Source organism: Temnothorax longispinosus, chromosome 11, assembly GCF_030848805.1.
Source record: "Temnothorax longispinosus isolate EJ_2023e chromosome 11, Tlon_JGU_v1, whole genome shotgun sequence".
Lineage (NCBI taxonomy): Eukaryota > Metazoa > Arthropoda > Insecta > Hymenoptera > Formicidae > Temnothorax > Temnothorax longispinosus.
This window is the reverse complement of record NC_092368.1, coordinates 7,910,173-7,924,727: the sequence shown is the minus strand read 5'-3', so window position 1 is coordinate 7,924,727 and position 14,555 is coordinate 7,910,173. Positions and strand designations below refer to the sequence as shown.

Sequence of the window (14,555 nt, the reverse complement as noted above, 5' to 3'; positions counted from 1 at the left end):
AGATAACTTACCCCTCTGTTGCTCTTGTTAACATATTCAACAACATATGCTGCGCATGAATATTCGTCGATAATGAACTGCAAGTTCATATTTGATTTAAGTACGCTTGCTATCCATGGATTGAAAGTGTTTGTCCACAATTCGTTTATGTTTCTTTTGTAAAAAACAGTAAGTCTTTGTATACTTACTCGAATCACATCTAAGTAGAACTTCATTGTCATATTATTATCCAATAGAAACTCTTCGATTGTATTGTAAGATTTCTTATTCAGCTTATCATATTAAGTTTTAAGGCCCGCTTTTTCAAATCTTCTCTGCGACTATCGTCTTTATTATAGTGATGGGTATCATGACGCGAGTTCGATCCATATGCCAGTAGGGTATACTAAACCGACACTTATTGTCTTTTTTCTTGAAACATGTAAACGTGTGCTTGTGCACTTGATTAGCGTATGTTTCTGGTAAATCAGTGACTGATACTGAGCACAAATTTCTGATGAGTAATATGGTTTTGGTCATATTCTCCGATATTGCTTCTTTAGGGTCATTTTCTAGCCAAAGCAAGATGTGCGCGTGTGGGCTATCTCTGTTTTGGAACTCAATGCGTTTAAAAAAATCTATCACTCTATACTTTTCAAAGGGATTGTATGAATTTTTTGCTGATAAGATTCTCATAAGTACCTCGACGATTTTGTTAAAATAAATGCAGCATATTACTGGATCTTCGTTTACTAAGCTGGCCCTCTGTAATGCTCGTAATTCGATCATTGAATCTGTCAGTTATCTTGACCGTTTCCCTCTCTACTTAATCTGTACAATGTCTTTAGGAGGTGTGGCCAGCGTATTTCGTTTGCACTCATCGTTAGAAACATTGTAGGTTTCCCAAGTTGTCTTATCATCGCAAACAAATTTTTTTTCCGTGAATTCCAATATTGCATCGAGTTTGGAATAGATTTCAAAAAGGCTATATTCTTTTCCACACATTCATCCAGGTACGTTTTATCTTCTAACATACGTCGAGTAATATTCTCAGTAGAAGCGTTTACTTTGAAAGTGGAATAGAGTCCTTTGGTAACTCTCAAACGCATTATCTTTGCAGCCATATAAAGAATATGCTGTGGTGTCACTCCGCGTCGATCTTTACGTCTAATCTCGCTTGTTGCTATTCTGAACGGAGTTACTGTGGTGCCTTCTTTAAAGACTCGTGGATGTCCGTAATATATTGCCGGGAAAGATAATTCTTCCGCATACGAGTCAAAGACGATGCTCAAAGGCTTTTTATTTTGCCCAAGTATTTACTTTCGTTCCAAAGCATTGTGTGTATGTATGTATGTATGTGTATTTTATTTCATATCCGCGTAGAGTTCAAAAGGCGTTTTTTTTTAAAGGAACGTTCCCAAACCTTTTACATTTTCCTCTACAGCCTCCACACCTCTCTCAACGCATCCTCTTAACCTAACTTATACTACCTTAACCTACTTAACTTAGTGGTGTGGAGCTTCTGCCTCTGCATCCGCCCACACCCACACCCGCCGCACACACACACACACACACACACACACACACACACACACACACACACACACACACCCTCTCCGCAAGGGACTTCCGTTTCCTCTTGCTCCTATACAACCCGTTTGAACCACTTCTACCCCCCTCTCTTCGGCTTTCCACTCACTCTCACTCATTCTCACCTCAATCACACCTCATTCCTCCCCCCTTCCAACCCTTCAAAGTACCCCTTCCTGTTCCTATCCTTCTCGATCTCCCTCATCTACCATTCCCCCTCTCCCTCCTCTCCCAGCACCCATCTCCTCGCTTCCTGCCAACTCCCCCCTCCCTCAACCCATTTCCTACAACGCTCCCACGTATGCTCCCACGTCTCCTCTCCCTTGCACAGTCTGCAAGTCCTTTTCTCCTCCTCCTCCCAATGTCTACCCTCCCTCATTTCGTTCCCCAGCCTAAATCTCGCAATTCTATTCCACCTACTTTTCCCCCACTCTTTCTTTAAGTACTCCGGTATCCCTTCCTCTTTTACTTCCTTATACCATTTGTTGTACCTTGACTTTTTTATTCTCTCTCATCTTTCTACTCTTTGCACCTCCCTTTTTTCTCTCTCTTCCCTCTCTCTTCTCTCTCTTCCCATCCCCATATTTCCACTCCGTACCCCATTACCGTCCAAACCAGCTTATTAAATAGCCAAAGCTTTCTCCCCCAGTCCTTCCCAAACCTCCTCTTCCCTATCCCCCACACTTGCCCCATTACCGCCGCCGCCTTCCTAACCCTCTCTTTCACGTGCGCCTCTTGCCCTCCATTCCTTTGTAGCGTATACTTTAGGTATCGGAACTCCTTCACCTCTTCCACTTTTCTTCCTTTCCACCGCCAATCCTTTCTCACCATCCTGCCTCTTTCTATTCTAAACCTCATGATCTTGGTTTTCTCTGCATTTAGTTCCAGCCTCTTCTTATCCAGATACCTCTCCAGCCTCTTCATCATACTTCTCATTTCATCTTTCCCCTCCGCCAGCAGCACCATGTCATCCGCAAACTCCAAGTCATACACCCTTCCTTCCCCCAGCCTGATCCCACCCCACTTGACCTTCTTTCTCCTCCTCCAAGTCAGCCAACAATATAATAAAAAGCACCGGACACCCCTGCCTTACCCCTCTTGCTGTCCAAAAACTTTCCACCAGCTCCTTTCCCACTCTGACCCTACTTCTCGTCTCTCTCAAAACTTCCTTTATTCTCTCCACCAGACCCTTCCTAACCCCCCTCTCCCTCAGCGCCTCAATCAACACCTCCCTGTCCACCGAGTCAAATGCCGCCTTTAGATCCACAAACAGCGCCACCACCCCTTTCTTCCAAGTTGCCTATTCACTAGGTAGTTAAGCACATAAATGTTGTCCACCGTCCCCATCCTCTTCCTAAATCCCGTTTGATTCGGCGGGATGATCCCCTTGTGCTCCACTTCCTCCCTCAGTCTCTCGGCTAACACCGCCACGTACACCTTGTATAAGGTGGAAAGCAAGGTAACCCCCCTATAATCTTCTACACTCTACCCTTCCCCCTTTTTTACTATGGGCACAATCACCCCCTCCTTCCAACTCTCCGGCCACCCTCCTCTTCTCCATACTTTGTTGCAAAACCCTCTCACCCACTCCGCCAACTCTTCTCCCTCGTGTTTCCACCTAACCTTACTCGGAATACCGTCTACTCCCGCCGCTTTTCCCTCCTTCATTTTTTTAAGACCCTTCTCACTTCCTCCATACTTACTTCCTTCTTACCTCCCTCTCCCTCCCTCCTCCTTTCTTTCCCTTCTTTGACAACCCTTCCCTCTACCCCCCCAAGTAACACAAGTCATAAAATGCTCTTTCTACTTCTTCATCTCTATCCCTTCCGTCACTTTCCTCCTCTTTTTCCACTCCCTATTAACTAATTCCCACACTCACTTTCTCTTCTCACTTCCGCCGCCCTTTTTTCCCACCCATCATTCTCCTCCTTCTTTTTCCTCTTGCACATCTCTCTAAACTCTTGCTTCCTCCTTTTATATTCCTCCCCCTGCCCTCTTATCCCTCTCCATCTCCTTAGTTCCCTGCTTGCCTTCCTCTTCTTTTCTAGGCACTCCTTATCCCACCAGCCCACTTTTCTTTTTTCCTTCTTCTTTAATTTTTCCTCCGTCTCTTTCATTGCCCCCTTTAACCTCCCCTTCATCTCCTCCCACTCTTCTTCCAGCCCCTTTTTCCCCAACTCTACCCCGTCCAGCTTCTGCCTGAACCTAATTCTCCCTTCTTCACTTCATACACCCCTCCAATTCCTTTCTCCTCCTTTGCCCCCTTTCCCTCTTACTCGCTCTCCTCTTAGCCATACCTCTACCGGATGATGATCAGAGTCCATCCTGTCCCCTATCCTCATCCTTTCCACTCTATCCTTTATCTCTCCCTCCTCTATTACATAATCAATCACTGTGCACTCCCTTCCCCTGGTATATGTAAACTCTCCTTCTTCATCTCCCCTTGTGTTTCCGTTGAAGATGCACCACCCTCTTTCTCCCAGAAAATCCAACATCAGTCTACCCTCCCTATTTATAATCCGGTCCTTTGACCGTTTCTTTCCTTGATCCCTTCTCCCTTTCTCCCCTTCCTCACCTTTCAGCTCCCCCCTTTTCCCCTGTCCTCGCGTTGAAGTCCCCCCCAATCAACACTCTAACTCCTGCCTCTCTGTTCTCCATCCACCTCAGCGCCTTCTCCGCGCCCTCTCCTGCGTATACTCCCACTATCCTCTATGTCTCCTCCCCCACTCTTACCTTGCCCGTCATAATCCCCTCCCCCGCCCCCACAATCCTTTCCCCCTTCTCCACCAACTCCTTCTTTATACCCATTTCCCCCATCGCTTTTCCCTTCTTATTCTCTCTCTTCGCCGTCTGCACTCCCCACTCATACCCTCCCGGCAGTCTCTCCTTAACTTTTTTCCACCCTCTATCATCCAACCATGTTTCCAGCAGCACCATCACATCCCATTTCTTCAGCCCTGTCCAAAACTCCTTATCCTTGTTCTCTAACCCGGCCACGTTCCAAAAAGCCACGCTCCACTCTCTCCTTCCCTCTCCCTCCCCCTTTTTTTCCTCCCTTTTTCCCTCTCCCCATCTGCTTATATCTAGTAGTAGCTGACTTGAGCTTTTTCAGATTGCACTGTTTACCATCGCCGGCGAACATGTCCTCCTCGAGCTGGTTTTCCTCCTGGGGCATTTCGAGCATCGTGTCAGAACTATTCTGCTCCCTCTTTTTTCTTTTTCCCTCCTACTCTCTTCTTTGATCTCCCCTCCCATCCCTCAAAACCTCCTCTTCCTCATCCCATTTCCAGCATTGCTCATCTATTTATAACTTTCCATATCCTATTCTCATCCTTCTTCCTTTTCTTTCTTCCCTTCTCGCGATTTCCTCTAATCTCCACCTCATTTTTACCTCTTTCCACGTCCATTTCTCCAGAATCTTCTCCTTCCTTCCTTTCAGCTCTTTCTTTCTTTTCATGATTTTTCCTCTCTGCTCTTCACTCTTCATCCTTACCACTACCATCTCTCTGTCCTTCTCTCTGTCCCCCCCATTCTCTTGACCTCCTCTATATTTTCTCTCACCCCCATAACGTTTAACACTTTCTCCACCGTCTCCCTCCTCTTTCCTTCTTTAATCTCCAATTCTTTAATCAACACGTTTTTCTTTTCTCTTCACGCTTCTTCTTTTCCATCCTTCTCTCCAACTCTCTTATCTTGTCCCCCATCCCGCCTTCTTCTCTCTCCCCCACTATCCACCTCCCATTCCACCCTCCTCTTTTTTATTTCTCTCCAACTCCTGAGACCTTCCTTTCCAGCTTTTTTATGCAGCTCACTAACTTCTCGTTCTCTTCATTCCATTTCTCCTTTCGCTCCCTACACTCTCTTCTCAACTCCTCCACCTCCCCCCTCATCAACCTCCTCTGTTCTCTGAGCCCCTCCTTCATCTCTTCCATCATCTGTCTCACATCCCCCATCCACCCTTTCACCTCCCTCAAATCATTCATCACCTCCTTCACTTTTTCTCTCCACTTCCTCATGTCCTCCTTCCATTCGCATTTCTCCTTTTCTCCCCCACTTCAGAGTCACGGGCAACTTCTTGCTATCTCTATCTTTCTTCTCCCCCCCCCTTTCCAGCATTTCTACATTTTCTCTTTTTCTCTTTGCGTCTTCTCCTTTCCTACTCCCGACGCTGCTAACGCTCCCGCTCCTTGTTCTCTGTGCCCCATCATCATACCCTATTCTCCCGATCATTATCTCTAAGCCGACTCTCTTCTTATATTTTATGCCCCTGGCCCAACTTCCTCACCGGCCTGCGCGCCGTCTATATTTCACGCACTCCTCGCCCGCGGCCGCTCTCCGCTCGACGCTTTCCCCTCTTAGCGTTTCGCGTACTCCCTGCCCGACTCGCTCTCACACACGCTTTCCGCACTCTTTTCTCCTCAATTCTTCTCTTTCGCGACCTGTTTCCACTCTTTCACGCACACTCTCCTCCACTCTCTCCCTCTCACATGCACATCTCCACCAGACCACTCTTACTTTCACACACTGCCGAAAGCACTCGTCTAACCGCTACGTGACACATTCTATCGCACCGGAAACGGAAGTCCTACAAGACAGCAATTTACAAGACATTTAGGGTGCTGTCCCATGGACGTCGGAATTATCGGAAAACGGAATCGGAAAGGTGGGATGGTGGGGAGCTAACCAATCAGAATGATTCCGTTGCGTGTCTTCACATCTGGGTTCCCCATGGCGATCATTTTTCGGAACGGAATTCATGCATGTGCATGTGCATGTACGTAATTCAAATATCTGGCGGTCACTGGTGGTTAAAGAGTGGTGATAAGTTGTATTTATATATTTATTTTGATCGGAAAAAGGGGAATATGATGTCATCTGCTGTAAGTATTGTAATTATGAGATATGTATGTTAAGTTATGTTATATTAGGTTATAATGTTGATATATATTGACGGTCTAGCATACATTTCTAGCCCAACATACATATACAATATGCTTATAGTGGTTTCAATTTGTTAAAGACAATATATAATAAAAATACATTATATTTTGTAATGTCATTTATTTATTATTAAACAGCAAAATGTGGTTACTGCGGATGGTTGCTGAAAATGGATAATATTTTGAAACATTCTTGTTTTGGTCTTTTCGACGCTGCATGTCAGGTTTTTAGCGTGGATGAGGCTGGAAAAATTGTTATGACAGGTATGAAACATTTTGTATGTAGTATTTATGTAGTATTATATAAAGTATTTTTACGCAATGTACGAAACAGTACGAAATTTTCGTTACAATCAATAAGTGAGTTTTCATTCTTATTGTTTAGATATCAATTTGATGGAGACAACAGGGGATGAAAGCCTAAATGATGTAACAGAGAATGAAAATAATGCTTCAGAACCACAAGAAGTAGATGAAGAGCTGATAAGTATAGTTCAACAACGACCAGCCTTGTATGATCCTCGTCTACCACTTCAAGAAAGAACTAAGTTAAAGAAAAAAGATCTATGGCAGGAAGTCAGCAATTGTCTAGGAGGTAAACTTATGATTCAACATTATCATTACATTCTTTTTATAAACATGTTTTTTAAATTAATATTTTAGGAGCATATTCACCTATTGACGCCGAAAAAAATGGCAATATTTAAGAGATTGTTATACAAAAGCTAGGAGGAATTTTAAGAAAATACAGAGCATTGAAAAAAAAGTGGTGCTGCAGGTACTTCTATAAATGAAAGAAATAAACCATCTTTTCGCTATTACGATGCAATGAGTTTTCTTAATGATACATTAGAATATAAAGAGTAAGTTATATTGAAGTTATATCGTGTTAAATGACATGTCGAATAACAACTAAATTTATTTTTAATTTTTTTCAGAACATGTTCATCTTTAAGATTTCCAAACAGGAAAGACACAGCTCAAGTAATGAATAACCTTTTTGCTCCTTTACCTTCCTTTTCAAATTCACCTATGAATAACAGCAACGATTGCACAGATTCAGAAAACAGGCCACCTTCAACGGCTCCTTTACCTTCCTTTTCAAATTCACCTATGAATAACAGCAACGATTGCACAGATTCAGAAAACAGGCCACCTTCAACGCCATCACCGAGTATCTCTGAATTGTCTGTAGCGACTTCAGCTTTACGAAGTTCGTGTTTGAAATTGATATACACACACATTAATATGAGGATATTAGAGTTTTTAATAATTTAATCTACTGTTTGGTTTCAGAAAGACAACATTCAAGTAACATCGACGAAGTAGATAGAGCTTTTTTACAGACCTTAAACACAAGTGTTCAACCCAATCCTATTGATGGATTCATGTTACGACTGGCAGAAGGAATGCGTCGACTTCCCTACAGGGAAAGATCACAGTTAGAGTTGGAGTTCTTAATAAAACTGCGTGAAACGGAGGAAAGATTGGGACTATTAAATAATTAAGAGGATATCTGTTATATCGTATATTATACTTAATTTTACAAAAAAATATTGTAGACATTATAAAATAATATATAAATTAATTTTTAAAAATCATTGTGTAATGCCTTCTCCCATTGTTGTTCTATGGCTCCAGCAGTACAAAAAAATTCTTTGAATGCATCTCAAATGTTCACTGCACTTTGAATTACATTATTTCTTTCTGTATTATTATCAAAACAATGTAATGCTTGGAAAGCACTATTATATACATTTACATGATCTGAAAGTGATAAAGACATATATTGTCTTTTTTCAGCGGAAACTGCGAGATCTTTTTGCATTAGAAAATTATGCAGACAAACTGTTGCTTTTACTATTGCAATTGCATTGTTTACATTTGTCGACAGAGGTCGTCGAAAAATTCTCCAACGTGCCGTAAAAATTCCAAAAGCACATTCCACAATTCTACGAGCTCGGCTAAGTCGATAGTTGAATACTTTCTGTCGTAAATTTAAATCGTTGGCACGTGGATAAGGTCGCATCATAAAAGATGTTAAGGCGAAAGCTTCATCACCCACTAAAACGAACGGCAATTGTGAACCATTTTCTACAATTGATCTCGGCGGAGGTAAGTTACATGTATTATTGATGAGATGATGTCCAATTTTACTTTCCGCAAAAATGCCTCCGTCACTTCTTCTACCTTCAGCTCCAATATCTACTGCTGTAAAACAATAATTTGCATCTGCGATTGCTAGGAGAACAATGCTATGGGTACCCTTGTAATTAAAATAAGTTGAACCACTGTGAGGTGGAGCTTAAAACAACACCAAAATTATATTTTTTTTAATAAAAATAAAAAATTATTTTTATTATTAAATCAGAGTAAGAACAAAAAATTAATTAAATTACGTACCACTATTGCCATATGCCTTCCATCTATCGCTCCAATGCAGTTAGGAAAATTCCATTGTGTTTCAAATTCGTTGGCCTTTTCTCTCCAAAAATCTTCAGTGATTTCGGGAAAAACTTTCTCTTTTAATATGTTCCATATAGCTTCACAAGTTTCTGATATAATTTTTGAAACCGTATTCAATCCTACTCGAAAAGCAAACGAAATTGATGACATATTATCTCCAGATGCTAGATACCGTAGGCATATTTCCAGACGTGTAGAAGCGGGTATTGGAGATCTCACTACATGTTGCTTTTCGATCTTCGGCCCGATGAGACGTAATAATTCATGAAATGTTGATATATCCATACGAAGATATTCAATATACTTTTCCATATCAATATATTGCATTTCTCTTATTAAATTATTACTTGCTTCCTGCAAGCGCCTTCGATCTTCGTTAATAATTGGACGTACCCAAAATCGTCGTTGGTTCTTCTGCTTTTCTCTTCTTTTCATTATTCTATAAATATCGAAAGCTTTCAGCAACTGTCTTCTTCGAAACTCTCTTTGCCGAGATAATTGTGGAGTATTTTGCCACTCCATTATCATTTTCATAAGAAATAATTTTGCTGTTTTTGCTTTCATTTTTTTATTTCTATAAAATAAAACATACTTATAAACAAAATATAATGTACTTTTATATACAAAATATAATGTATTTTTATTATATATTGTCTTTAACAAATTGAAACCACTATAAGCATATTGTATATGTTGGGCTAGAAATGTATGCTAGACCGTCAATATATATCAACATTATAACCTAATACATTATAACTTAACATACATATCTCATAATTACAATACTTACAGCAGATGACATCATATTCCCCTTTTTCCGATCAAAATAAATATATAAATACAACTTATCACCACTCTTTAACCACCAGTGACCGCCAGATATTTGAATTACGTACATGCACATGCACATGCATGAATTCCGTTCCGAAAAATGATCGCCATGGGGAACCCAGATGTGAAGACACGCAACGGAATCATTCTGATTGGTTAGCTCCCCACCATCCCACCTTTCCGATTCCGTTTTTCGATAATTCCGACGTCCATGGAACAGCACCCTTACAAGACAGCATATGCATACGTGTGTGATTTTGGATGCACCTTTACTACCTTTTTTCTTAAAGATCTCCTCGGTATCAGCTCCCTCCGGTTAATATGTAATATTATATGATATATTGATGATCACAAACACACACACACATACCTACACCCACACCCACACCCACACCCACACCCACACCCACACCCACATCCACACCCACACCCACACCCACACACACACACACACACGCACAAACACACTATCTATCACGTACTATTATGTCATGCGAGCGTTACTTCTGTAGTAGCTTATACGATAATTCCTCCACGTAAACGGGAGTTCTGTAGTAACTTATGATAATTCATCCCGCGTAAACGAGTGAATTATCGTAAGTTACTACAGAAGTAAGGGCCAAACCACATAACATGGCGTAGCGATATACGAAGGTCGTAATCCCCGACCTGACAGATCTTGTGCGTTACTTACGTCCACGACTACGACTGTCATATGTGCTTTGGCCCTAACGCTTGCGTAAACATAGTAACGGTCACGACTGTCACTACATATCTCCGCGACCCGCTGATATTTCGCCTCTTGTGACACCCACGTCTTAATTTCGTGGTACTTTGATCCTTGCGTGACGCGACCGAAATTCGGAATTAAACGATCGTAGTATTTAACAATTGAGAGACCACGGTGTTACGCGCGAACGCGATATGTATTTCTAGGTTATAACTGATGACTGACAGCGCGCTGACTCCGCGCAAACGCATTGAGCGACGAGCGCACACGTACGCGTATATGCTGTCTCTTTTCAGTGTAGCAACATTGTCATAGAGGAGACCCGGGGGGACGCTCGAGATGTTCTCAAACGCCATCTATTGAGGCAAAAGCAACTGTACGGCGGCGACGACGACGACGACGTTTGTTGTATGATGTTAACTGATTCGTGTTGCGCCAAGTAAGAATAGAAATCAGGAATGTCAACAGTTGACAAGGTAGATTGCAAGGATGACAGGAACGTAGAACGCAAGGATGAATGGCGCGTAGATCAAGGATGTCTAGCGCGCAGATCACAGGAACGTAGAACGCAAGAATGAATGGCGCGCAGAGCAAGGATGTCTAGCGCGCAGATCACAGGAACGTAGAACGCAAGGATGAATGGCGCGCAGAGCAAGGATGTCTAGCACGCAGATCACAGGAACGTAGAACGCAAGAATGAATGGCGCGCAGAGCAAGGATGTCTAGCGCGCAGATCACAGGAACGTAGAACGCAAGGATGAATGGCGCGCAGAGCAAGGATGTCTAGCGCGCAGATCACAGGAACGTAGAACGCAAGGATGAATGGCGCGCAGAGCAAGGATGTCTAGCGCGCAGATCACAGGAACGTAGAACGCAAGGATGAATGGATGTCTAGCGTGCAGATCACAGGAACGTAGAACGCAAGGATGAATGGCGCGCAGAGCAAGGATGTCTAGCGCGCAGATGATCTCGTTGAGCTGAGCGGTTAGCAAGGGAATAGCGGTAATCTCAGAAGCGGTGTATCAAACAGTCGTGGGTATCAACAGAGTAACGTAAGTCAACAGTCGCGGTTATCAGATCAGAGTAATGTCGCGGTAATCTCAGAAGCAGTGTATCAAAACAGTCCGTCGAAATCTCCCACACAGCCTCGTGCTGTTCGTAACCACGCAATCTCCCACACAGCCTCGTGCTGTTCGTAACCACGTAATCTCCCACACAGCCTCGTGCTGTTCGTCACATCGCAATAATCATGCAACGGCTGATCGCAAAGCCATACGGTAATCTCGCAAATTTGGTGCTGCCCATATGAATTCTGCGGATATCTTGTTCGTAGTGAATCTACTATTTGTTCACAATCTTCTCGACGGCTTACGCAAGGAATCTCGGTGAGAATAGAATTATCATTAACAGTGAACACGTAAATAATGCGGTAAATAGATTATAAAGAGAACAACGCCGGGCAAAAAACGCGACACATTCGTAAGGGAAAAATAACTCACGTTCGTTCGCATAGAAACAAAGACACAATGTCGAAGAGAAACAACACACGTACGCAAAAGGAAAATACCGGGTCACTCGTATGCGAATTTGTAGTTCATAACGCGAATATCATATCGTGAGAAAAAGCAATGTCGAACACATCACACAAACGAGTAACTGCACGTAATACCGCGAATAATAATTCGAAAAGAATGAGCAATGCCATAACCGGCTAAGGATACGCGCAATGAAAAGAAACAGCGATCGCCCGCACACATATGTATATTTAACGCGGATATTTAGCATCACATCGTTCACTTCGTAACTGCCGTAGCCGCGCGGTAAAAAATCAGTACATGAATTATCGCAGCAATCATAACGAGCTTTCAAACCTGAGGTTGTATGATGAGGACGGAAGCAATGACGTCAGAACTCTCGGGCGTCTCGATTACATATCGGTTGGGAGTGATTAGGATCAAAGCGTCCCGTCCGGCCTTGTGAGGCCTTTAGAGGAGGACGGGAGCAACGACGTCAGTACTCTGCATGATTTTAGTGACTCCTCGCTCCGGGATGCGAATCTTCAGGTAACTGTGAAGGAAGCTTTCTTGGCGACGATACGTGCACTCAACCCGTATTGCGTTACTATTTTATCTCGATATTAATGACAGAAACTCGCGAGAACGAGAAAAAGGCTCAGGCAAAAACAAGAAGAAAATGACGAATAACAACGGTTGCTAGGGCCGGTGCTTCATCGTTGCCGCGCTCGCTGACCGTCGCGCTCTCCCCGATCGCGCTCGCGACATTTGAGCCGGCGTTACGGCGCTTATTTCAAATCGTCGCACATTGATGATTTCGAAACAACGTTTCTTAATTGTAAAATTTAACATTTTGGACTTTGCATCGTAATATCTCCGCTCGTAAGGAAAGCCCAGTTGCGCACAGAATAAATCGGACACTACAGGTTGAATCAATCGGACTTCGGACACAGTATAAAACGGACACACAACGGTTACAATCGGACACAGTGCTAATCGGACACAGTAGGAAACGGACATAGCAACAATCGGACAGAGCCAATCAAACACAGTGATAATCGGACACGGTAAGAAACGGACACAGTGCCAATCGGACACAGTAGGAAACGAACACACGATAGTTGCAATCGAACACAGTAGGAAACGAACACGGTAACAATCGGACACATCTTTGTATGATAACTGCCAATGATAGAAAACGATAAAAAATTTCTTATTGTTTTTAATATGGCTAGTGAATCGTTTATTTACGATACTCCATCAGAAATTCACGTTACAAAATACTTGAGATCCTATCGTAAATGTCTTATCAACTGCACATCAGTTTCTATCGTTCAATATGGTTAATGAATCGTTTGAATCATCAGTTTTAGTCAATCCATTTCAATCGTTATTAATCCGTGAATTAAGAAATCAGATTTATACCAATTCATTTCTTTTAATCGGTTTTTATTGTTTTGAAGAACGCTGGGAACTGCTGGGAACGGGGCAACTAGGCCAGGAGGTCCTTATAGGAAGAGATATCTCCAGTTACGATACTGGATTTTTCTGCTTTTCGCCTCGCAGGGGGTTTGCTTATATATTATGACTGGATGTATTTTAAATACGAGAAGCGCTTTCCATCATGCGCGGTCTAGCGGCATTGTCGCGAACTAATCGCCGATTGGTTGATATCATTGATATACGATAGAAAACGAACCGATTTGCTGCCGTAAAAAAGATGATAAGTTGTATGGCAGAAAATCCTGATAAGAAACGATAGATGTATCGATTCGGTTAAGTCATATAAATATCGATAAGATGTCTATCATTTTATTCTTATATATCCGTATTAATGCATGGTAAAATTATTACCATAAATAACGATATATATACTATATCGTGTATATACGATTGATTCGGACGGGCAATAATTGTATTGTACATATAGAAAACGATTCATAACTATAAAATTTGTATAGTTATTTCCTTATTCGGATCTAAAACGATAGAAACCGATTCGATTCGATTAATGTTTTATCTGTCTTCTAAATTATATGCAATGATAGAACCGATAAGATACGATTAAAAATGATACAGATATAGCCGGTTTTAATCGTTTTCTATCGGAGATGGTTACCAGGACGAACAATCCCAACTCACTTAAACGAAAGATGGACGAAACAGACGCTAATGACGAGTAATTATTTACATGTGACATAGCACAAAAGGAAGAATATACAACGAATTCAATATGTATTTTGACTTTTTATACAAAATTTTCCGTTTATTTTGGGTAAAATAATTTATGTAATATTAGTTTAATTCTAAATTTTTTCGGTAAAGGTATATTTCTGCTGTCTTTTTTCATATTTCAAATGTTCATTAAGCAAATTTTTATAATTCTGTGTATATTTTTAAAAAAGAAATAAGAATGATTACTATGTCCATTTTTCTAACATTATATCTTTTTTTACATCTTAGGACAATGAATTTTTTAAAGATTATTATCATATTTATATATAC

At 41.7% G+C, this 14,555-nt stretch overlaps 2 protein-coding genes across 2 annotated transcripts; one reads left to right on the top strand and one right to left on the bottom strand.

Moving 5' to 3' along the window:
• The first annotated feature begins 1,651 nt into the window (after positions 1-1,651).
• Positions 1,652-7,342, top strand: LOC139822053 (uncharacterized). Its single transcript, XM_071793573.1, has 3 exons — positions 1,652-6,773; positions 6,895-7,104; positions 7,173-7,342. The coding sequence occupies exons 1-3, from the start codon at positions 6,680-6,682 to the stop codon at positions 7,214-7,216; spliced, it is 348 nt and encodes a 115-aa protein (XP_071649674.1). The 5' UTR covers positions 1,652-6,679; the 3' UTR covers positions 7,217-7,342.
• A 1,519-nt stretch (positions 7,343-8,861) lies between these two features.
• LOC139822052 (uncharacterized) lies at positions 8,862-10,368 on the bottom strand. The gene is made up of 2 exons (XM_071793572.1): positions 9,766-10,368; positions 8,862-9,549 (listed from the first exon to the last, which is right to left on the bottom strand). Exon 2 carries the CDS (start codon positions 9,537-9,539, stop codon positions 8,877-8,879), a length of 663 nt encoding a protein of 220 aa, XP_071649673.1. The 5' UTR covers positions 9,540-9,549; positions 9,766-10,368; the 3' UTR covers positions 8,862-8,876.
• Between the last annotated feature and the right edge of the window lie 4,187 nt (positions 10,369-14,555).

Bases quoted from the DNA above. Each gene is read 5' to 3' on its own strand.
- LOC139822053 (XM_071793573.1), top strand. From the start codon at position 6,680: ATGGATAATATTTTGAAACATTCTTGTTTTGGTCTTTTCGACGCTGCA. The intron at 6,774-6,894 runs GTATGAAACATT...CTTATTGTTTAG, and splicing joins TGGAAAAATTGTTATGACAG to ATATCAATTTGATGGAGACA. The intron at 7,105-7,172 runs GTAAACTTATGA...TTAATATTTTAG, and splicing joins AGTCAGCAATTGTCTAGGAG to GAGCATATTCACCTATTGAC.
- LOC139822052 (XM_071793572.1), bottom strand. From the start codon at position 9,539: ATGAAAGCAAAAACAGCAAAATTATTTCTTATGAAAATGATAATGGAG.